The sequence below is a fragment of the Syngnathoides biaculeatus genome, chromosome 5 (assembly GCF_019802595.1).
Source record: "Syngnathoides biaculeatus isolate LvHL_M chromosome 5, ASM1980259v1, whole genome shotgun sequence".
Taxonomy (NCBI): domain Eukaryota; kingdom Metazoa; phylum Chordata; class Actinopteri; order Syngnathiformes; family Syngnathidae; genus Syngnathoides; species Syngnathoides biaculeatus.
This window is the reverse complement of record NC_084644.1, coordinates 22,977,645-23,003,588: the sequence shown is the minus strand read 5'-3', so window position 1 is coordinate 23,003,588 and position 25,944 is coordinate 22,977,645. Positions and strand designations below refer to the sequence as shown.

At 41.1% G+C, this 25,944-nt stretch overlaps 1 protein-coding gene across 7 annotated transcripts in view; it reads left to right on the top strand.

Annotated features, from left to right (window-relative positions):
• znf407 (zinc finger protein 407) overlaps nt 1–25,944 on the top strand; it is a 232,131-nt gene that overhangs the window by 161,667 nt on the left and 44,520 nt on the right. For 6 of the 7 annotated variants that reach the window (XM_061819993.1, XM_061819990.1, XM_061819991.1 and 3 more), the window contains 3 exons: nt 3,520–3,603; nt 5,202–5,322; nt 13,517–13,695. In XM_061819993.1, the coding sequence (XP_061675977.1) occupies nt 3,520–3,603; nt 5,202–5,322; nt 13,517–13,695 (384 nt within the window). Of the gene's footprint in view, nt 1–3,519; nt 3,604–5,201; nt 5,323–13,516; nt 13,696–20,740; nt 21,695–25,944 lie in introns of those variants that run through there. The other variant, XM_061819995.1, reaches the window with a different exon arrangement.

Below are 25,944 nucleotides of genomic sequence, written 5' to 3'. Positions count from 1 at the left end.
AATCTCCCGTTCCATTATTCCCGTTCTATATTTGAACTTGTCCACTTGGGGCAGGATCTCATCCCAGAGAGGAAACACCACCCTTTTCCAACTGTGGACCATGGTCTCAGATTTGGAAGTGTTGATTCTCATCCCAGCCGCTTCACACTCTGCTGTGAACGGCTCCCAGAAACGAGTCCAACACCGGTCGTACAAGGTCCGAACAGCCCTTGTCAGGGGGGTTCGGTACCCCATACTCCTGAATAACCCCGCACAGGACTCCCCGAGGGACCCAGTCAAACGCCGTCTCAAAAGCAAAGCAAATTTATTTGTATATTGCATTTCATACACGAGGTAACTCAGTGTGCTTTACATGATTAAAGGCATTTGAAAACAAAGAGATAAAACATTTGAAAAAGAATAAAAATGACAAACAAAATATTAAAAAAAAAGACAAAACCGCATACAGTGCAAGTAGTATGATCAAAAAGTGGATATATTCTAAAAAGCATGAGAAAAAAGAAGAGTTTTCAACCTGGATTTAAAAATATTCACACTTGGGGCTGACCTCACCTCTGTTGACAACTTATTCCATTTGTGTGCAGCATAATAGCTAAATGCTGCCCCACCATATTTCCTCTGGACTCTGCTTTCCACTATTTGACCTGAGTCAGTCGATCTCAGAGCTCTACTGGGTTTGTATTCCGTAAGCATTTCTTTCATGTATTCAGGACCGAAATCATTTAGTCATTTATAGACCAGTAGCAGAACTTTAAAATGTATTCTAAAGCTGACTGGAAGCCAGTGCAAGGACTTTAGGATTGGAGTTATATGCTCTAACCGCTTTGATTTGGTTAGAACGCAAGCTGCAGCATTTTGAATGAGCTGCAGCTGTTTAATACTCTTTTGGGGAATCCAGTCAGAAGACCAATACAGTAGTCAAGTCTACCCACGTTTCCAACCTGTTTAGCAGTATATTGTGATCTACCATATCAAAAGCCACACTGAGATCCAACAAGACCAAAATTGACACCTTTCCTGAGTCAGTGTTCAACCTTATATCATGTAGCACTTTGATAAGAGCAGATTCTGTACTGTGATGAGTTCAGAATCCTGATTAAAATTTGTCAAAAAGTCAATTTAAATTCAAGAAATTGCTGAGTTGATTAAAAATAACTTTCTCAAGAATCTTGGCTATGAACAGGAGATTTGAGATGGGTCTATAGCTTGCTAACATGAAATCTTCCAGTGCTGTTTTTTAGAAGAGGCTTAACAGCAGCTACTTTAAGAGCGTTGGGAAACTCGCCAGACTGAAGTGAGCAATTGATTATTTGCTGCAAATCAGGTAGCACTGAGTTAACGATAGTTTTGAAAAAGTCAGATGGTATTAAGTCGAGACAGCTCGTTGATGGTTTCAACTACTGAACAGTTTTCTATACAATGTTTTACTGAACTTTATAAAATTCTGACAACTTAATAGAGTTCACACTCCACAAGACACATGTAGACTGGTTGGGTGAATTCCCATGCACCCTCAAGGATCCTGCCGAGGGTGTAGTGCTGATCCCCTGTTATATGGCCAGGACGAAAAAAGCATTGCTCTTACTGAATCTGAGATTTAACTTACCGAACAACCCTCCTCTCCAGCTCCTGAATAGACCTTATCATGGAGGCTGAGGAGTGTGATCCCCCTGCGGTTGGGACACACCCTCCGGTCCCCCTTCTTAAAAAGGGGACCACCACCCCAGTCTGCCAATCAATCCAGAAGCACTCTCCTTGATAGCCATGCGATGTTGCAGAGTCAACCAGGAGATTGTCACAACATCCAGAGCCTTTAGGAGCTCCATGCGAATCTCATCCACCCCCGGGCCCCTGCCACGAAGGAGGTTTTTAACCACCTCGGTGACCTCAACACCAGATATAGAAGAACCCGCTTCAGAGAACCCAGACTTTGCTTTCTCATGGGAAGACATGTCGGTGGAATTGAGGTGAGGCCCATCCTCACTATACACAGTGTTGATCTGCTTCCCTAAATCACCTGAAAAGCCGCATGGTGGACCAGAATTTCCACGAAGCCGTCTTGAACTGTTCTCCATGGCCTCACCGAACTCCTCCCATGTTCTGGTCTTTGCCTCAGCAACCACCAAAGTTGTATTTGGCTTGGCCAGCAGGTAACTACCCGCTGCCTCAGGAGTCCCACAAGCTGGAAATGCCCAATAGGACTACTTCTGCATCCCTCACTGTTGGTGTCCATCAACATGTTCGGAGGTTGCCACCACAACAGGCACCGACCACCTAACACCACACTGCTTCAGTTGGCCGCCTCAGCATTTGAAGCGCGTAACATCATCCACTCAGACTCAATGTAACCTGCTTCCCTCGGAATACGAGCAAAGTTCTTTCGGAGGTGGGAATTGAAATTCCTTCTGACAAGGGAGTCTGCCAGCTGTTCCCAGCAGACCCTCACAATACATTTGAGTCTGCCATGTCGGACCGGCATCTTCCGTCACCATCGGAGCCAACTCACCACCAGGTGATGATCAGTTAACAGCTGCGCCCTTCTCTTCACCTGAGTGTTCAAAACATGCGGCCGCAAGTCCAATGACATGACCTCAAGTTCGATCATCAAACTGCAACCTAGGGTGTCCTCGTGCCAAGTGCACATGTGGGCACACTTATGCCTGAACAAGGTGTTTGTTATGGACAATCCATGATGAACACAGAATTCCAGTAACAGAACACCACTCGGGTTCTGATGGGAGGGTCGTTCTTCTCAATCACGCCCTTCCAGGTCCCTCAGTCATTGCCCATGTGGCTATTGAAGTCTCACAGCAGATGGAGTTTTCAGAGAGATCGCTCTCCAGCACTCACTCTAATGACTCCAAGAAGGGTGGCTACTCTGAATTGTTGTTTGGTGCATACGCACAAACATCAGTCAGCACCTGTCCCCCCGACCCATAGGCGGAGGGAGGCTACCCCGTCATCCACAGGGGTGAACCCCAAAGTTGAGGTGCCAAGCTGGGGGAAAATAAATATACCCACACCTGCTCAGCGCCTCTCACCATGGGCCACTCCAGAGTGGAACAGAGTCCAACCCCTCTCAAAAAGACTGGTACCAGAGCCCAAGTGGTGCTTAGATCTGAGTCCAACTATTTCTAGGGCTGAACTTCTCGACCTCACACACCAGCTCGGGCTCCATCCCTGGCAGAGGAGTGACATTCCATGTCCCTAAAGTTAGTTTCTGTAGCCGGGGATCAGATTTCCAAGATCCCTGCCTTGAGCTACCGCCCAGCTTTAGTTTTTCAATTTCAAATAAGGTTCACAGAGCAGATTTACGATCACTGCAGAAAAACAAAGGGAAATTATTTTCAGTGTCTAAGTAACCATAGTCCACAAACTGTTGAAATTCGCATTTAACAGTTTTTCTTTGCCAATTGTATCCTGTAAACCTCCTACATAATGTGGAAGTGTATTTATACAGTTTATATTTTTGTAAAGTAGATAATGAGCTGTGTAATAGACTATCTTCTACTTATGCAGGTGAAAAGAGTTTCCTTTGTGACCTGTGTGGTTTTGCTGGAGGCACACGGCATGCTCTCACTAAGCACAGACGCCAGCACACAGGTAAGAAATGTACAGTGGCGCCAATGTGTGAATGCATCATCTTGGACTGGGGGTGACACTTTAAGATTTAAAAACAAAAAGATTGTATTTTTTTCCCTAATAAATAATTTTAGTCACTGTGATACAAACAAGGCTCCATCAATGTGACATGTTGCTGTCAGTGATAGGCTTGTGTACCAGCATGATTGAGATTTTTAATTTTAGTTATCATTCCACCGTGTCAGTCTGTCGCTAAGAGAAATTGCAGGGTTTTTTTTAATGGGCTGTCAATAATAGTGTTTTTGGGTGGACATGAAAAATTGAAACAACATACTGCTCTTAACTACTTTCAGGCAACTGCCCACAGATTCATAATGAGTATGAATTTACGTTTTTATAATTCAGTTTATGTGATCTTTATGTGGTTTTCGATTCCTTCTGCAAACCTTAATATTACCTCCTTTCTGTGCATGTTGGAAACTTCTGTGAGGCGGAACGGTGGGGCAGCTGTAGAGTCTTGGCCCCACAGTTCTGAGGACCGGGGTTCAAGTCCTGGTCCTGCCTCTCTGGAGTTTGCATGTTCTCCCCCTGCCTGTGTGGGTTTTTCTCCGGGCACACCAGTTTCCCCTCATATCACAAAAACATATACAGTGTTAATTGGTGATTCTAAATCAGGGGTGCTCAATGCAGTCTTGGTCGATCGCGGTACGACATGCTAATATATATATATATATATATATATATATATATATATATATATGTATGTATAGATGTCAGCCAATGTTCCCTCTAAACTGCACGCGTGCGCAATTGTGCACCACTGATGCAGTCTCTTTGCAGATATATTGCGTTACGTGCAAAAAAAAGTCCAATGCAAATTGAAAGTATAACATACAGCTGTTCAGTTTGTGACATTTTGCAATGTGAATCAATGAGTGATGGATGACTGGTGGTTGTTTCATCCAATGGCACAATTCACATACGAACTGTAAAAAATGAAAAGAAGAAGCCACTGGCTTCTTTTAGGCAGGACACAAAACTTTCTCTAACAACGACCACTGCTGCGCCACACTCTCCTTTTCCTAGTTTACCTTACAACCTGCTCTTAAAGACGTACATTCATAATTACAAATGTAAAAGTACTTACGCAGCCCATCAATGTGTTTTATAATGACAGCGTCCACCACCGTTGCTTTAGTTAGCAACACAGTCTGGGCAACATAGACCAAAGACGAGCTAGACATGCTGCTTATGTTTACATTCAATATTACTGGAGAAAGTTAAAAAAGAAATGATGTTGCTTTAAGATGCCATGAATGTCAGAGTATCTTAAAAAGAAAAAAATTGTGTTGAAACTGGACTAGATTATCTCTTTTTCAAGTGAGAAAGGTCTGGTCTGTAGCCAAAGTAGAAAGTGCAACATGAGACGCTGTGTAATTTTAAAATTCCGCCCTGGGTTTGGCTCCAGCACTCCCGCGACCCTTGTGAGGAAAAGCAGCTAAGAAAATGTAAGGATGGATGAATTCACTTGCAGATTCAGCAATGTATTTTTTTCTGCTCTTTGTTTTGTCAAATCTAAAGTCATTGCTCCTTTAACTTTAAATCTCTCTACCTCACAGGAGAGAGACCCTTTAAATGTAAACTTTGCAACTTCGCTTCGACGACGCAGTCCCACCTGTCCAGACACAACCGTGTTCACACTGGAGAGAAACCATATCGTTGCCCCTGGTGCGATTACAGGTTGGTTGCAGCTGCCTATGCTTGGTAGTGTTGATGCCCAGTGATTATCACTAAGGGTGCTTGGGGAATACATGATGTGTCAAGTAAGTGGCTTGTCGAACAGTTTTTGTGTATGCGTGTGTGCGCGTTTGTGTGCGTGTGTGTGTTTGTGTGAGTCTGTGTTAGTGTAAAAAATGGACGAAGTTGGTGGGGGCTGAACTAATCTCCAACACTTCTCCATCTCATTGTGAACAGTCCCATTCAGACATCCCTAGCATGCAGCATAATGTCAGAGACAATGGCAGGTCTTTGTCATTAAAACACTACCATACCACATCATTAATGAAACAGGAAATTTTCTGTGAAATTCTATTTTTTGGGGGCCTAGTTCTGAAGAGAATAACAAATGCATTTACCGTAATTTCTCGAAAATAATGCGCCAATTTTTTTCAAAATATTGTCAAAAATTTAATTGAGCGCATTATATTTAGGTATGGATGATAAATTAAAAATACAGTCACATTGTATAGTCATATACGGGTACATAGCGTGGTAAAAAATGTATACATATACATTTGGATATAATATTCAATGTCTTATGTTACACATTTGTATATATTACAGTAATGTGCGCCCCAAACCTGAGCTCTCAGAGCTCCTCCGGGAGCTTGCATTTTATGATTGTTAGCGTAGCACGCTTGTTGCTACTGCACCAAAGATCAGTACCGACCGCCTATGAGTTTGTTTAAACTTCAACTAAGACAAAAAAATGTCGACTACAATGACTAGTTGTGCCGCTGCTTTTAAAAGAAATGTGTCAGCACTCATGCCGCAGTCCGAAACAACGATAGCTTGCCTCAATGGCTTCAGGTGGCTATCATAACAACGTGAGCTCAAACTATGTAATATGAGCGTCATGGGGACATTGAAAAAAAAAACAGGATAGCGCACACAATTGAAATGCTCGCTTTTTAAAAAATGTGCCCATTATGCTCGTTTCTACGTAATTTGAGCTCACATTGTTTTGACAGCCAGCTGATGCCACAGTGAAAGATACTACAGATCGGAGCCGAATGGAGGGGGAGAGGTTGCGCTGTGCAACCCAAGCTCTTGGGATTAACAAAATATTTCAAGTCATCAATGACGGGTTCCACAGCGATGCACCAAAATAAAGCTACAAAGGATCTTTTTCAGATTGGAGATGAGTCATAATGTTACTTTGGAAGGCTTGGCCAAGGATGTGTAATGTGGATAAACTGCACTATGCTCAAACGTTTTATGCACAAATATTTAATGCAGTGTTTAATAAACAATGTTAAAGTGTTTATATTTTTAAGACTGAAATATGTCTTACCAGTATTAATAAAATGTTGTGCCATCGTTGAGGGATTCTATTCTGACAATTACAAGTACCAGGACAAGCGTGTCATGTGGCTTGTCCGGAGATTATATTACCGCTACATCAGCACATGCACATTATTATTAATGATTGTTTTACGGACAGTTTTTTGAAAAACAATACAAGTACAAACCTAACAAATTATAAATACAGATCATTCCTAATATTCTGAGCATATGGGTAGCGGCAAATTGGTGCTGCGCATTGTACATTGGTAGAAAGGTTTTTCTGATTTTTTTTTTTTTAGGTCAACTTTAGGGGTGCGCATTATACTTCAGGGGACATTATACTTGAGAAATTACAGTACATTTACTGTACTATATACAGTGAAGAAAATGAGTATTTGAACACCTTGCTATATTGTAAGTTCTCCCACTTGGAAATCATCAGGTCCTTTTACTTTAACTCTTAAGACATGTTCATGATAAAAACTTAAACATTTTGTTTTTGTCAAACAAGACATTTTACCAAGTGCTCTTTTATTGATTATTTAAAGTGCGGGTGACATCCCTGTAAACATTCTAAAATAGATGTTGTAATGAAAAATACATATAACAATATTCACTTCAATGTCTATACGAGAAAAAAAAGTGAGCGGAGTGCACGTTATCCATGCACAAAGTTGCGCAATTGAGTGTCCCTCGACATCCAAGTGGGCGCCATATTAGTCGCGTCATCTGTCCTTGACGTCATTGTCACTTCCGCCGTTGAAAATGTGCAGTGTCTGCTACTATGGAAGCCGGACAACAGAGATATTCGGATTTTTCCAACGCCCCTTCTGACACGGAAGCTCTTTTCGAAAAGACAACAGAGTGAAGTTACCGGGGCAATATTACACTATAATTCGAGCCCTCAGGGCAATATTACACTATTGTTACGAGCCATATTCAAATGATATCCGATCACGGCCAAACCACATCCCGTCCGATCCACTCCCGCGGCGGAGATGAGCCATCGCGGCTCATCGCAGTCCGGCCGGTGTGGCTTTTGACAGAGCTGAGCAGTGCTGCTTTAGTCACAGTAGAGCCGGCTGAGTAAAGCATTCTCGGCTGGGTTCTTCAGAGCCGCCCCCGTCGCAAAGCCCGACGCGCAGCCTTAGCGGAAGATGTGACCGCCGAACGCGGCGCCTCATCCGGTGTGGCTGAGTTTCGGCCCGCCGTGCTATATAAGAATGGGGTGGAGCCGAACTATGTTGCAGGCTGAGTGAGACGTTGGCTGGGCGACGCGCACATCGACACATTTCATACGCGGATCTTTTGTTACGTTATGAGAGAGACCAATTATGTCGTCCGCCCCAAACTATTATTTTTTTTAGTAGCTGTGTGCGCACATCAGCACATTTCATACGCGGATCTTTTGCTACGTTATGAGAGAGACCGATTACGTTGTCCGCCCCAAACTTTTGTTTTTAGTAGCTGTATACACACCTACCTGTGATTTGGAACCCACAAAGCTCCCGTCCTTTGCACCCATGCAATCCATTTTTCACAACGAACAGAGTTTCTGTCAAACTTATGAAGGGTAATTCCATTCTCCCGAGTGTTCAAGCAATGTCCAGCAATGCAATGAGCCGGCATTTTGGCTACAATGAAGGAACAACAAGCTACCTTTGCGGAGGTAAAACTAATGGAAACAAACGAGTCCATGAGGGGGCGCCACTGTCCTTTACGTCACTTCCTGCTTCTTCTCGACAACAAATTCCTGAGAGGATTTTCATAGCGGGAGTTACAAAAAGCTGTATACGTCAAAATCATGTTTTGTAGTCAAAAAACACATGGGACCATATTAGCTGTGGGTTTTTCATTGATAATATACCAAAAATCATCCGTTTGACGACACTCGTGCTTTAAATATACGTTATACAACATCAATTCAAATTAAGTTGGAACATTGTTAATTCAAAATAGTATACAATGATTTGCAAATCGTGTTTAACCTATATTTCATTGAATACATGACAAAGACCATATATTGAATGTTCAAACTGATACAATGTTTTGTTTTTAGCAAATAATAATTAACTTAAAATTTTATGCCAGCAACATGTTCCAGAAAAGCTGGGACAGGTGGCAAAAAAAAAAGAGAAATTTGAAGAATTGTTTTTTTGTCAGACATCCAGGGAAATTCATATTTACCAAGCCTTGATCGTTAAATACATACTGTGTAAAATTCGCTTTTAGAAATGTACAGTATGTCACTTACTGCATATACGGCTATTGAGATGCTGATCAACACTAGAGGCAATAGTTATATTTCAAGTTCTTTGCAGAGATTAAAAAAAACTTTCATTGAAGTTGTAGTCTTGAGGTGCTGATTAATTATACCAATGGCACTATTTACCAGCTTTTTATGCAAATTGCTAAACATATTCTAATTGACATTGTCGATATTGTTTGTTTGTTGAGTTGTATACATAAACTCAAAGTGGCAAGTTGAATTATCTAATTGATACGCACCCGCTGACTCCTGCCACTGACTAAGGAATGTTTGTAGAACGATGTTTCACTTTGCTTTAAAATACTGCCTCAATTTGAATTGTGGTGTCTTTGAGGATGACACACCTCCTGACAGCGGCAGAAATGTTTGCAAATTTGTAAAGTGAAGGGAGATATGTGGAAGCTGGTAATGATTATTAGTGGGTTTTCTTAGCAGTAAAAGGTCCAAAAAACACCACTGATCTAAATAAGCCCCTCATGCCCCTCTTAACAGACTCAAACGTATTTGACTGTCCTCTGCACAAGTGCCTCTCAATTACACTTTCCAATTACCATATGCTTGCTGCGAAGAGAAATATGAAAATTGTTAAAATAAAGGAGACCCTGAGAGCGAGAGAGAGACAGAATTAGAAGAGGTGGTGTACACACTCAGCATCAGTATGGCTTATTCCCATGGTGAGTGCATTGATGAGGGAGGAAGTTAAAACACTGTTGGGCTAATTAATACAGTGTATAGTAGGAGGGCTGGTGTGGGCTTTCACTAACTGTGGCACCTGCTGACTTCTAAATGCTCACTGTGTTGTTTTAATATGACAATTACACCATTACCATATGTGAGAGATAGCACACCCTCTAGGAGTCCACCAACGCTCGCTTCAGAAGTTTTTAAGCGTTGCCTTAAATACATATTTACTTCCACTTTTGAAAAATAAGTCACTTTTTGTAACATATGCAGATTTCAGTACAATGTCTACATAAATAAATGACCGTTACAATATTCATACGTCTTTTAGTTTTATGCTATGAACAAATATAGCCACCGTTTACTGTAATTATGACCACAGATGTATTGGGAGTCTTATTTCTGTTAGGCTTTTCACAATCATGATTTTTATTTGATATCAGTAAGTCGAAACAATAATGAATGTATTTACTTTTTATGACATCTTTGTACCGGTACAGTGTGTTGTGAGATTGCTATGTGCCTTGTATTCTAATCAGTCAGGACAAAACAATATAACAAGACAGGAATAATGGGTGCTAACTCATTGTAATTAAATTACTTTATTATAATTAAAATACTTCACCCACACCAAAACTTTAGAGCATGATTCGACATAACACCAGGATATTTACACACAACCTTTAGTGCTAGCACAAGCTTGCTAGCTGCTTGCCAGCCATATCATATTAAAATTATGTGAACATGCTTCAAGCAAGCCTCGGATAAAACTCTTCTCCTGAGGAGCGGTGACCACCAACACGTTTTCCCCCCATTTTCATTTTATAATCCAGTCGACGCAAGTCACTCTAGTTGTCATGTCATCACAGTAATGAGTGCAACCAGTCGCATTTGAGTTGACAAGATAAATTCCAATGATCGTAGAAAATGTGATGCAGTGGTACTGGAATACAAGATTTTTCTGCAGTAGTCTGACAGTGCAATCGTGAAAGAGCAAATTTTTCTTGTCTGATCCAGGCATTACAGATTGTCTGTCTCAGACGTGTTGTCTGTACCATGCCAGAGACATGTTTTTTTTTTTTTTTTTAAATACCTTTAGTGGCTGTGTGGAGCGTGCATGTTGCACGTGCCTACGTGGGGTTTTTTTGGGCACTCCCGTTTCCTCCCATATCCCAAAAACATGGATTAATTGGAGACTCTAAATTGTCCTTAGGTGTGATTGTGAGTGTGGCTGTTTGTCTCGACGTGCCCTGTAATTGGTTGGCAACCAGTTCAGGGTGTACCCCGCCTCCTGCCCGTTGACAGCTGGGATAGGCTCCAGCATCTGATTAGCGGATCAGCATAAAATGCTAATTATCAGCCGATACCATTCTCACCTATCAGATCACTGATCCCTTGGATTCATACACAAGGCATTGCATGAGATGTTTCATGATAAGGACTGCAAGTCCTGATGTCAGTAAATCAGTTGTGGCCTGGCCCGTCTAAACAAACAAACTGATTAGGTCCTGGCCCTAGCTTTTTCACTCCTGTGGTCTTGAAATGACATCTTACTACTTAAAAGTTCTATGACGCAGTTTATTCCAAAACAATATCCATAAGACAGTGAGATGCTGAGGGCACAGAAAGTGAATAAACTCCTCTTTTTTTTTTACATTAAAAATGAGACCAAAAAAATTAAATACTTTTAAAAATTATTTTTTTTTTTTTGTGATGCGCATGTAGCGTATGGGCCACCTTGACTAAATCCCCAGTACAGTTGAAGAAAAACAACCCTAACGCGTGATGCTGCAACCGCAATGCTTTTTTTTTTTTTTTTTTTAAGGTGTGTAGTGTTTGTAATGGTCATTTATTGCTGAAAACCTGGTGTTTTAACAGGTCTTTTACTGTACTGTATATGCAATGTACCCCTCAGGAATCCAGTGTTAAATAAAATACATCTGCTTAGTACATTTATGAACACTTAATATTTAAGTTAACGCAGGATCATATACTAGTGTCCATTTTTGTGGCCTGCCCTCAAATTTGATCAATGGCTGAATTTTATACAGCAGAAGAGTTTTTTGGGGGTTTTTTTTCTAGTTCCAATGGACTATGGCCCGTGAGGGAGATTGGTGTCTTCAAACGTGAAAACAAATTTTCTCTTCAGCCTGTGTGAGCTATGGCACAGTAAGGGTTTATTTTCCTGGTAAAGGTGATAAGGGAGAGTAATTGCATATTATACTGTCCAAGAATGTCAGGTTAAAACTGACCATGAGTATCCCATCCATCAACAAATGATGGTGTGTGTTTGTGTCTTTGGGGGAAAAAAAGGTTTCTATGCTATACATTCTTGCTAACTTGTTGTTATCAGAATCAGATTTAATGGAAAATCATGACCTGATACACCATTTATGTTGAGTACTGAGAAGAACAGACAAACTTGTGCAAACATACAGTATGTGTATGTAAACTCTTGTCTCCATTGCTCCTACACTGGATATTTTAAAGTCTAAAGTCTATATTCTACACACCACTATTCAAATCCCATTTTTTGTGAAATTAAAAAAAAAAAAATAGACCAAGAAAAATCTTGAAAAGCATGAAAAGAGTCACTGATGGTGTGGTGGTGCATATGCCTGACTTTGGTGCAAGCAGTATGGGTTCAATTCCCACTCAGTGATGGTGTTGAAATTTGCCCTGTTGACTGGCGACCAGTTCAGGGTGTTGCCTGCATTTTGCCCAAAGTTAGGAAAGGCTTCAGCACTACTGTGACTCTTGAGAGCTTAATAAGCTTGGAAAATAGATAAATGGAAATAATCTTAAAACAATTTTTTCTCCATTAGTGTGACATATGACCTCTGTTTAAAAAAAGTAATTTTGAGAAGGAAATAAATAAGTCACACATCATGCCATTTGAACAGGGGTGTTTAGATTTTTACATCCATTTTATATAGTACTCTCACAAGTACATTGGGTCCAATTAGACCACAGTATATTTTTAGATCATGCATTGCAGGATGTTTAGCAGAATCGTTAATCAGCAGAGAGTTGTGTGTAGGGTTGGGCATCATTTGAGCAATTCTGGTTCTTATTCCGGTTCCTCATTTCTATTCCAGTTCCAAATGATTCCCGTTTGTGATTTTTTTTTAGGGGGATGGGTCAATAAGCTTTATATACATGGGTAAAGCCTTCTCTGCACAGTATAATCTTATTCCCAGTGTTGCCAGGAAGCAACTGGTCATTAATTTTAACAAAGTTAAGCCTCACTTTTGTTCGCCACCACCATAGTTGGGCACAAACACGTAGGAATGCGCATTCTTTTCCGTTGATTTTCAATGCTTCTTCATTGGATTTCACTACATCTTCATGGTGGGTGTACTTTAGGGATTGTCAGATATTTGACCGACTCTGGGGGAAACACAATGTTAGTCTTGGTTCCAATTGGTTCTTGTTTCTCGATGCGCAACCGTGGTTTTGTGTGACTTTATACTGACATTGTTACTGTACATATTATCCTGCATAATAAAGAGCATCAACCAGCCTTCACAGATTCATGAGGTCACTGATATCAGACGACAGTCATAAAACCGAGTGTTCTTCATTCCAAGGTTTTTAATTGGGTTGAAGACTGCTGTGTGTTGTAGAGTCAAGATCCTCCACACTCTAATCATTCAGCCAAGGAAAATGAGTGAAGGAAGGAATGGAAAGATTTGTCATTTTGTCAAAACAGATTTATTTAGCAAAAGATACATTGAATTTCTATCCACATATGGAGCCTCTCCCAGTTCCTAAGCCCAGCTCAAATATCTAAAGCACACCTTTTTATTGGGTTAACATGATTTATCTCCCACATAGGAGATGCACGGATGGCTATACTGTTTATGTATGTATTATATTCAATTGCAATTTCTTTTTCTCTTTTCCTTTCTGTCCCAGATCCAACTGTGCTGAGAACATTCGGAAGCACATCCTCCACACAGGAAAACATGAGGGAGTGAAGATGTATAACTGTCCAAAATGCGACTATGGCACAAACTCTCCCATAGAGTTCCGCAACCACCTAAAGGACAGCCACCCTGATATTGAAAATCCAGACCTTGCTTACTTACATGCAGGTACTGTATATTATTTTTAAGTATTTCATGTTAATGTCTCGCCAAACACAACACATTTAAGACGGTAATACACATTTTCACCTCACCTTCATACTACATACTGTAATTAAGGTTTCATCATTATGCACTGGCATTCCTGAACCTGCTGTCCTGTTGTTACATGTCTTGTTTTGATATTTTTGTTGTTGTTCTTGTGGTGGTTTCTTTAATGTTTCCTCAATCTGTAATCGTTGTTTTGACTTTCAAGCAATATGTATCTATTTTAACAAAAGGATTTTATGGCTTTTGGTTAACATCCATCAAAAGACGTCTGTATTAGTTAAGGTCAACCAACCCAAGCTCCATAATATCCCTAAAGGTCACCACATCTCGTTTCGTTGATTGTCCTTTTTGTCTGGAGATCATGTCTTGCCATTCACAGCCACAAAGAGGTGGCTCTCTTCAGACTGCTGGTGTAGTCTTCCCTGTCAGTCACTCAGGCCACAGAGACATATGAAATCATGTTCTACCTCTATTGGTTTCTTTGTATCCCAGTGGTCTTCATTTGGCCTTGGAGAGCCACGAAATCCAATTGACAGGGTTCTTGGCCTTCATAGAAACAGAGGAGGTAGCCTTTATCCTGTTATACTTCTGACCTCTTAAAACTGGAGAACACCATGCATTTTAGCCCTGTAGTTGATTTCTTGATGAAACCAAATGAGTCTCATTTTTTCCTTGTGTTGGTTCAGACAAATTTCTTTTTGTCTCGGACATAAAGGTTTGCGTATGGTTATCATAATTTTTCAGAGACAAGGGGCGTTTTCTAACCTAAAACTACAGCTGAATCTAAACGATATCCTCTCACCTCTAACCCAGTGGTTCTTCAAAACCTTTGACCCCACAGTTTGCCTCACCCCACTTTCATTGCATACGTGGATGACTTTGCTGGCAAAGACCCTTGGATGTTATTTGATTTTAGATCCCTTTCCTTTTAAATTGTCAGGTTGAAGAAAACACAATAGTTATTCCAAAATTCTATTTCTGAAATTTCAAAGCCATACTTAAAAGGGTAATGAGATTACCACAAATCATCGTGACCATATCGAGCACTGTAAATGTATAGTTCATTGAGGGAGTTGTAGATTGAAGGTCAGGAATTGTATTGAATCTGTGTCCCGTGGAGCAACGTCTTTTAATTGTTTTTCATGATAAATGTGAAATATAACACATTAAATGGGCAAATAATTGCCTTTTACTTGTGTTGACTAATTTATGATGTTCATCTGAATTGATGAGATAATCTTCCTCTCTCAAATGCTATGAAAATAAATCATTACATAAGTGGAGACATGATAACTCCTGTACTCCTGTGGCTACAGTGGATACAGAGAATATTCTTCTTCTTCTTCTTCTTTTCCTTTCGGCTTGTCCCGTTAGGGGTCGCCACAGCGTGTCATCTTTTGCCATCTTAGCCTATCTCCTGCATCTTCCTCTCGAACCCCAACTGCCCTCATGTCTTCCCTCACCACATCCATAAACCTTATCTTTGGTCTTCCTCTCGCTCTTTTGCCTGGGAGCGCCATCCTCAGCATCCTTCTACCAATATACTCACTCTCTCGCCTCTGAACATGTCCAAACCATCGAAGTCTGCTCTCTCGAATCTTGTCTCCAAACCATCCAGCTTTGGCTGTCCCTCTAATGAGCTCATTTCTAATCCTATCCAACCTGGTCACTCCGAGCGAGAACCTCAACATCTTCATTTCTGCCACCTCCAGTTCAGCTTCCTGTCGTTTCTTCAGTGCCACCGTCTCTAATCCGTACATCATGGCCGGCCTCACCACTGTTTTGTAAACTTTGCCCTTCATCCTAGCAGAGACTCTTCTGTCACATAACACACCAGACACCTTTCGCCAGCTGTTCCAACCTGCTTGGACCCGTTTCTTCACTTCCTGACCACACTCTCCATTGCTCTGTATTGTTGACCCCAAGTATTTGAAGTCGTCCACCCTCGCTATCTCTTCTCCCTGTAGCCTCACTCTTCCCCCTCCACTTTTCTCATTCACGCACATATATTCTGTTTTACTTCGGCTAATCTTCATTCCTCTCCTTTCCAGTGCATGTCTCCATCTTTCCAATTGTTCCTCTGCATGCTCCCTGCTTTCACTGCATATGACAATATCATCTGCGAACATCATGGTCCAAGGGGATTCCAGTCTAACCTCATCTGTCAGCCTATCCATTACCACTGCAAACAGGAAGGGGCTCAGAGCTGATCCCTGATTCAGTCCCACCTCCACCTTAAATTCCTCTGTCACACCTAAGGCACACCTCACCATTGTTCTGCTGCCATCATACATGTCCTGTACTATTTTAACATACTTCTCTGCCACACCAGACTTACGCATGCAGTACCACAGTTCCTCTCTTGGTACTCTGTCATAGGCTTTCTCTAGATCCACAAAGACACAATGTAGCTCCTTCTGACCTTCTCTGTACTTTTCCACGAGCATCCTCAAGGCAAATAATGCATCTGTGGTACTCTTTCTAGGCATGAAACCATACTGTTGCTCGCAGATACTTACTTCTGTCCTGAGTCTAGCCTCCACTACTCTTTCCCATAACTTCATTGTGTGGCTCATCAACTTTATTCCTCTATAGTTCCCACAGCTCTGAACATCCCCTTTGTTCTTAAAAATGGGAACTAGAACACTTTTCCTCCATTCTTCAGGCATCTTTTCGCCCGCTAGTATTCTGTTGAATAAGTTGGTCAAAAACTCCACAGCCATCTCTCCAAATTGCTTCCATACCTCTACCGGTATGTCATCAGGACCAACTGCCTTTCCATTTTTCATCCTTTGTAGTGCCTTTCTGACTTCCCCCTTAGTAATCATTTCCACTTCCTGGTCCTTCACTCTTGCCTCTTCAACTCTTCCTTCTCTCTCATTTTCTTCATTCATCAACTTCTCAAAGTATTCTTTCCATCTATTTAGCACACTACCGGCACCAGTCAACACATTTCCATCTCTATCCTTAATCACCCTAACCTTCTGCACATCCTTCCCATCTCTATCCCTCTGTCTGGCCAACCTGTAGAGATCCTTTTCTCCTTCTTTCGTGTCCAACCTGGTGTACATGTCTTCATATGCCTCTTGTTTAGCCTTTGCCACCTCTACCTTTGCCCTACGTCGCATCTCGATGTACTCCTTTCGCCTCTCCTCAGTCCTCTCAGTATCCCACTTCTTCTTCGCTAATCTCTTTCCTTGTATGACTCCCTGTATTTTGGGGTTCCACCACCAAGTCTCCTTCTCCCCTTTCCTACCAGATGACACACCAAGTACTCTCCTGCCTGTCTCTCTGATCACCTTGGCTGTCGTCGTCCAGTCTTCCGGGAGCTTCGGTTGTCCATCGAGAGCCTGTCTCACCTCTTTCCGGAAGGCCGCACGACATTCTTCCTTTCTCAGCTTCCACCACATGGTTCTCTGCTCTACCTTTGTCTTCTTAATCTTCCTACCCACCACCAGAATCATCCTACATACTACCATCCTATGCTGTCGAGCTACACTCTCCCCTACCACTACTTTACAGTCAGTAACCTCCTTCAGATTACATCGTCTGCACAAAATATAATCTACCTGCGTGGTTCTACCTCCGCTCTTGTAGGTCACTATATGTTCCTCCCTCTTCTGGAAATAAGTGTTCACTACAGCCATCTCCATCCTTTTTGCAAAGTCCACCACCATCTGCCCTTCAAAGTTCCTTTCCTGGATGCCGTACTTACCCATCACTTCTTCATCGCCCCTGTTTCCTTTACCAATATGTCCATTCCAATCTGCACCAATCACAACTCTCTCGCTGTCTGGGATGCTCAGAACTACTTCATCTAGTTCCTTCCAGAATTTCTCTTTCAACTCTAGGTCACATCTTACCTGTTTTGGCATAGCCGCTAACCACATTATACATAACACCCGCAATTTCAAATTTTACTCTCATCACTTGATCTGATACTCTTTTCACCTCCAAGACATGTTTAGCTAGCTCTTCCTTTAAAATAACCCCTACTCCATTTCTCTTCCCATCTACTCCGTGGTAGAATAATTTAAACCCTGCTCCCAAACTTCTAGCCTTACTACCTTTCCACCTGCTCTCTTGGATGCACAGAATATCAACCTTTCTCCTAATCATCATGTCAACCAACTCCTGTGCTTTTCCTGTCATAGTCCCAACATTCAAAGTCCCTACACTCAGTTGTAGGCTCTGTGAATTCCTCTTTTTCTTCTGACGCTGGATCCGGTTTCCTCCTCTTCTTTGTCTTCGACCCACAGTAGCTGAATTTCCACCGACGCCCTGTAGGTTAGCAGTGCCGGGGGCGGGCGTTGTTAACCCGGGCCACGACCGATCCGGTATGGGATTCTTTAGATGAACGCTCATATTTGTTTGGCACAGTTTTTACGCCGGATGCCCTTCCTGACGCAACCCTCTGCATTTATCCGGGCTTGGGACCGGCCTCCAGATTGCACTGGTTTGTGCCCCCATAGGGCTGCATTGGATACAGAGAATATTCAAACCCCCTTAAAGTTTTTCACTCTTTATTAGATTGCTACCATTTGCTAAAATCATTAGTTTTTCACTCTATATACACACAGCACCCCATTTTGACAGGAAAAAACAGAATTGTTGAAATGTTTGCAGATTTATTAAAAAGGAAAAACTGAAATACCAAACAGTCACAAGTATTTAGACCTTTTGCTGTGACTCATGTTTAACCCGGGTGCTGTCCAATTCTTCTGATCATCTTTGAGATAGTTCAACACCTTCATTTTAGCCCAAGTATGTTTGATTATACTGATTGAATCTGAGTAGCAAGGTGAGTACCTCTCTACAGCACTGAAGCCAGATGTTTAGACATTTTATTTTTTGTTTCGCTGTCTGAAGTCAAATCAGACCAAACCTCTCCTGTTTCAGGTCAGTCAGGATCACCAAAATTATTTAATTTTGTAAAATGTTAGAAAAAGGAGAGAGATAATTTCTTGAGGAATTTCATATTATTTCCTTCTAGATCAAAATTTTACACACACAAAAAGTACTATGCCTTTAAAAAACATGGGGAAGCGCAGATGTGTGAGTTAATTGACTGCACACCTGGGCATGTATTTAAGGTCACACCTAAACACTCTGCTTCCTTGTTTGAGATTATGGGAAAATCAAAAGAAATCAGCCTGGAAGTCAGAGAAGGAATCATGGAGCTCCATAAGTCTGCCTCATCCTTGAGTGCAATTTCCAGATGCTTGAAGTTGCCATGTTCATCTGTTCAAACAAGTAGACACAAGTATAGATGCAATGAGAATGTACAGCCTGGGAACGAGCTCTGTGTCCCAAAGAGGAATGTGTTTAGGTCCAAAATGTGCAAATGAACCCCAGAACAAAAGACCTTGGGAAGATCCTGGAGGAAGCTGTTAAGAGAGTGTCACTATCCACAGTTAAAGGAGTCATGCACCAACATGGTCTGAAACGTCACTCACCAAGAATTAACCAATTACTCCTAAAAGAAGCATTAAAAAGACAGATTGCTGTTTTCAAAAAGACACCCAGATAAACATCTTAACTTCTGGAGACATGCCCTGAGGTCTGATGAAACTAAAGTGGAGCTGTTTGACCATAATGACCAACATTACATCTCAGGGAAAAAGGGGGAAGCATGTACACCTCAGAACACCATACCAACTGTGAAGCATGGAGGTCGCAGCATCATGTTGAGGGGCTGTTTTTAGAATGTAAACCACCATGCAGTCCTCCACCAGTTGATGCTTTATGACAGAGTGGTCTGACAGAAGCCTCTCCTCAGTGCAAGTCATGTGAAAGTCCGTATAGACTTTGCTTGGGGAAAAAAAACTGCAAGAAAGACTCCAAGATAGTGAGAAATAAGATTCTCTGGTCTGATGAGACCATGATTTTCCCCTTAATTTTAAGCGGTATGTGTGGAGAAAACCAGGCACGGGTCATCACCTGTCCAATACAGTTCCCACAGTGAAGCATGGTGACAGCAGTGTCATGCTGGAGAAGTTTTTTTCAGGTGTAGCGACAGGATGACTGTTAGCAATAAAAGGAAAGATGAATACAGCCAGGTCCAGGGATATCCTGGATAAAATCCTGCTCACGACTTCAGACTCGGCCAGTGACCCGAAACACACGGCTAAAATAACGAAGGAATGGCTTCAGAACAATTATTTGATTGTTCTTGAATGGCCATTCAAAGCCCTGACTTAAACTCGCTTGAGAATCTGCAGAGATACCTGAAATTTGGTGTACATTAATGTTCACCATCCAACTAGAAAGGAGAAATGACAGAGGATCCCAAAATCCAGGTGTGTCTATATTAGCTCAAAGGGGTCTTCTTCTTCTTCTTTTCCTTTCGGCTTGTCCCATTAGGAGTCACCACAGCGTGTCATCTCAGATGCACGCATATTTGTTTCGCACAGTTTTTTACGCCGGATGCCCCTCCTGACACAACCCCTCTGCATTTTAGCCGGGGAGAGAAGCTTACAGCAACTGGTATTCCCAGGCAGTCTCCCATCCAAGTACTAACCAGGGCCAAACCTGCTTAGCTCTGACGAGATCGGGGATACTCAGGGTAGCATGGCCATAAGCATTAGCTCACAAGGGTCCTTCTACTAAATACTTAGCAAAGGGTCTGATGGCTGAGTAATATTTCAGTTTTTCATTTCGTAAATTTGTTAAAATTTTGACAGTTACGTTTTTTTCAATTCGAGGTGCTCTGTGTACATTATTGAGGAAAAAATGAACTTAAATGATTTTAGCAAATGGCTGCAATATAACGAAGGGTGAACAATTTAAGGGGATCTGAATACTTTCAGTGCTCACAGTATTTACTTTCGATGTTGAAATTGCACTTGTGATCTTTCCAGCTTTCAAGAAAAGGTGAGGTGGTAACCCCCCCAAAAAAAAGTTTCATCAAACTAGACAGAACAAGTCCAAAAGAAAGAGACAAAAGAAAAAATATTAAGAAGGTGCCTGTTGAATTAACCTGCATGTGATTGCTCTCTGTCAGATTTGCAGTCGGGCCAGCAGGAAGAGGCAAATCGTCTGTGATGGCCCTTCCTGCTTTTTCCCCATTCAAAAGACACAGATCAAACGCACCCTACTCACAGCCCCTCGCAGCCCCATCGCAGCCGATTGATTGACACACAAATGTCTTGGATGATTCTCCGTCTTCCCATATAACTCTCTCTTCCCTCACGTCTCTTTCAATCTTCCCTTCCTTATTCAGTTGCAACTTGGATTAAAGCCCTTCTCATGGATAAAAGCAAAGGTCTTTTCTAAGCAAAAGAAAGGAGGAAATTGGAGCCAGCAAGTAAAGGTTACATCTGATTTAACCTAGGTCAAGTCTTCCTCCAGATTTTTTTCCGTCGGCCTTCATTGAATTCACTGGGGAACCAAGGCACACTTTGACTCATTGATCTCAAGTTTTTTACAAAGCACCCCCCTGCCCCAATGTCCGCACCGACTGATTGGCACTGATGACCTCCCATTGGATGCCCTTCCTCCGGCCTGCTCCCGCTTTTCCATTTAGTCGTCCCCCTTCCTAGCGAGACAGAGATAGCCCAGCCAATTCAACCACCCTCCCCATTAGTGGCCACTATCCAACCTTGGCCAAGCAAGGACCGAGTTTCTCCACCCTGCTCCTGTTCTGCCATGCATGCTCGTGGTTAGTAGAAAAACATGAAAATCAATTGCAGTTTAGCTTTTCAATGGGTTTTTATGAACCACAAAGAGTGAATTTTGACCAATTGCAATGTGATTCATACCTTGCTTTCTCTATAGTTCTGCATATATGTATAATATCTCTCCCTCCTGTGCTTTTGCCCCATTTCTCATAAAATTACACTTTATACTCTCTAGAGTCTTACTTGTGCAATGTATTGAGGCAGTATGTTAAATTGTGGGGACAGGTGTGAATGCTAAGCCATGACTGTTAAATGCAATAAAAATGTGTCGCATGTTTCTTTAGAGAACTATGTGATAAAAACTAAAAACAAAAGTACAAGTAAAGCACCATTTTTTTAGGCCTTCCATCATCCATTTTCTGTACCACTTATCCCCATTAGGGTCATGGGCATACTGGAGCCTATCCCTGCTATCATCAGAATCAGCTTTAATGGCCAAATGTGTTAAAACACACAAGGAATTTTTCTCCGGCAGTCCATGCTGCCCTGGTACGACATCCAGAACAAAGCACAAGGAACAAAATAGCAACAAGAACAAGAGACATTTCTGTTTATAGGAACTATTCCTTATAAGAGACGTCTTATCTTATTTTGTTGTCTTGTCTTATCTTTGCCATATGTGCTCATATTACAGTACCGTTGTATAGTACAAAGTTGTTTTGTAGTTTTTTTTCATAGCCTAAAATACAGAGTACAGTAAAGAGTTACTTTAAACAAATATTTTAAAAAGCATGAAAATATTTGAACGTTTTACCTTGCTTTGTGAGGCCAAACATGAAAATGTTGTATCATGTGGTATGATTAACGAATTCGTGTAAAACAATAAAATATAGAGAAAGGTCACACAGGGTCACCCCTGAACATGTCAGAGGAAAGTCAGGACAGGAAACACAGATTTGAAATATGGGTTAAGGGCTTATGTCCTAAGGGCTTCTGTCCTAGGGGCTCATGTCCTTAAGGGCAAATGTCGGTTCCCCGGAAATAAGGGAGTTGACATAGTGTCAGAAGGATCAGCTTTTATCCAAAAGTGTATTTTGTAAAATCTCCTTTGAAATCTTTAAAATTGTTTTACATGTCACATCTACCAAAGAAGCAGTATTTTAAATCAGAATCAGAATCATCTTTATTTTGCCGAGTATGTCAAAAGCACAGAAAGAATTTCTCTCCGATAGTTGGGGACACAAGAGTACGACAACAGGCAGTCAATTGACATTGAATAGTTTCGAGATATGAAAATATTGGGAAAAACAGTGACTGACAAATAAAAGATTGCTAGTAATTTGCTAATGATGGTGCAATTTTCTTGTTTTTTCTTTTTTTTTTTTTTGACAATTATGCAAAAAGCGTCACAGAGTCCTCTAACAATTAGAGCAGTTTGAATGACTATAATACAATACAATAGTTTAATGCAATGAATATTGTGCAAAAAAGCATCAGGACTTCAAGAAATGTGTGACTTAAAGTGACTAGTAGTTCAACAATCTGAGACAGCACTGCATCTTTTCAACATGAAACCAGTTCAATTGTATTGGGGAAGGTAGAAAACATGGCTCTTAACTATGTCAGCATGAAGAAGGAGAGGTATTCCAGACTGCATTAAGAAGTCACACAAGTTTTTATTTAGTTTATTATTAAGTTTTTAATATACATAGCAATACTATTTACATATAAAACATGTTCAGAAATTTAGAAATAGGTGTGTCTGCTTAGATCTTAAATGAACTGTTGTTTTATTGCAATAACTAAACAGACTATATTATCCCAGGCAGCACGCTGGAAAAGCTGTAGAGCGTTAGCCTCACATTTCTGAGGACCGGGGTTCAAAACCCTGCACTGCCTGTGTGGAGATTCCATGTTCTTCCCGTGCCTATGTGCGTTTACTCCGGCCACTCCGGTTTCCTCCCACATCCCAAAATCATGCTTTCATTGGAGACTCTAATTTGTCCCTAGTTGTGATTGTGAGTGCGACTGTTGTCTGTCTCCATGTGCCCTGCGAATGCCTGATAAGTAGTTCAAGATGTACCCTGCCTCCTACCCTATGACGGTTGGGAGAGGCTCCAGCACTGCCTCAACCCTGGTGAGGATAAGTGTCTCAGAAAATGGGTCGATGGACTATTAGCCCAGAATTTTTGCTTTCGAACCTAATGATCCAACATTTTGTTGTGAATATGCGGTAATACGTTAAATTATTTTAACGAGATATTAACTAATGTTTGTTTAGGTGAGAAAATGGCAGTAGTTTCACAACACCATATGACTATTACAAACTGTAAATTTCTCAAATAGTACTGATAAACAAATCTAAATATTAGAACTAAAATTACTGTGATATGGATTAATGATTATTTTACCAGCAACAAAACTCTAAAGATAGAACACATGACACACTATAAAACGTAAATAATTAGTCTGTCAGACAAAATCAAGATGAAGCCGACAAAACATCTTGCATTTTAATATAAACAGTGCAAGCAAAGTGAATATCAACATTCACAATCCCTGCTAAAATTTAGATGAACGTCTCCAAATGTAAAATAGTGTGCAAATACTATTGTTAAACAGACTACTGTTGCAGACTTTTTGGTTTCAAAAGTAGCTGACTAGCTCACTCCTGACTCACTAACGTCCCTTTATTCAAGGTTTTCGGGCTTTTTACTTTTTTTTCCACCACAAACACATTGCTTTATTCGTCAATATTTTTTTCTTTTTCTATTTTTTTTTTGGGGGGGGGTTTGCAGGGGTTTTGGGGTTGTTGGTTGTGTGCATTTCTTTCCTGCACTTTGCCCACACCAAAAATGACGTAGAAGAAATTGATAGCACGCAAATGAGTTTCTTTTCTGAGCAATGGGTGGAGCATCAAACGTTGACTAAAAATGCAACTTCTGTAGCAATTTCTGTAGCACGCATTAGTTGGAGACTCTAAATTGCCAGTAGGTGTGATTGTGAGTGTGAATGGTTGTTTGTTTGTATGTGTCCTGCGATTGGCTGGTAACCAGTTTAGGACCCCACGTCCCCGTCTGAAGATAGGTGGGCTTGGCTCCAACACTCCTGCGACCCTTGTGAGGATAAGTGGCTCAAACATGGCTTTTTCCTTCATCGATACCTTTATGTGTTCCTCCTAAACAATTCAGCTTTGTTTTCATCTGCCCACCGAATATTTTGCCTTTGTTGAACATCCAAGTGCTCTTTAGCAAATGTCAAACGAGCAGCAAACTGTTTTTTTAGACAGCAACATCTTCCTCCTTGGTGTTCTCCCATGAAACCCATACTGTATTTGTTTTACAAGTGTTAGATTTGTCAACAGAGATGTTAACATGTCACAGCGATTTCTGTAAGTCTTCAGATGACACTCAAGGTTTTTTTTTTTTTTTGTTTTGTTTTGTTTACTTTTTGAACATGTTGTGGTGGAAAAAGAAGCAATGGTGATAAACCTTCCAGACAATTTTTAGAATTTCTGACGGCGGATTGATGAACATCTAGACTTTGTCACTGATGGTATAGCATTACACCTGTCTGACTTTGATCCAGGGGGGTGTGTGTTTAATTCCCACTTGGTGACAGTGTAAATGTGAATGTTGGTTGTACATGTGGCCTGTAACTGGCTGGTGACCAGTTCTGGATGGGGACCACATTTTGCCTGAAATCAGCTGGGAAAGGCTTCAACAACCCGTGGCCCTAAGCAGTGTTGAACATGGATGGATGGATGGATGGATGGATGGATGGATGGATGGATGGATGGATGGATGGATGGATGGATGGATGGATGGATGGATGGATGGATGGATGGATGGATGGATGGGAGCCTTTTCTACGCTTGATGTAAATCAACAGTTCTTCTTAGTACATCTTCTGAGAGCAAGGCATATTACATATACATAAGGCAGTACTTGACAATGGAAATTCTATAGTAGTATGTTTTCTAGTGTTTAGAGCACACCTCCACTCTTTCTCATTTGATTGGACCGCAGGTTGGCTCACACCTGAGTCTGATTAGCTTTTGGAGAATCCATAGTCTGGAGGTTCACTTAATTTGTCCGCCCTGTCTTGTGAATGTTTACATGTGATTTTCAGTAAAAAGCTGAAAACATATAAAGTAGCCGTTTGTGTGTTAATCGTTCAAGCTGACTGTTTATTCTTGTGAATGAGATGAGGATCATGCGGCAAATTATGAGCAATTTATGCAGAATTATCAGAAATGACAAAGGGTTCACATACTTTTTCTAAACATTTTACAGAGTACTCTTTGCATAAATTATTCACGTATATGTAATACCCATATCTCTCTAATGGAAAAAAAAACTTGGTATTATTAGTCCTCCATACAGTGAAGAAAATAAGTATTTGAACACCCTGCTATATTGCAAGTTCTCCCACTTAGAAATCATGGAGGGGTCTGAAATGTTCATCGTAGCTGCATGTCCACTGTGAGAGAGATAATCTAAAAAGAAAAATCCAGAAATAACAATGTATGATTTTTAACGATTTATTTGTGTGATACAGCTGCAAATAAGTATTTGAACACCTGAGA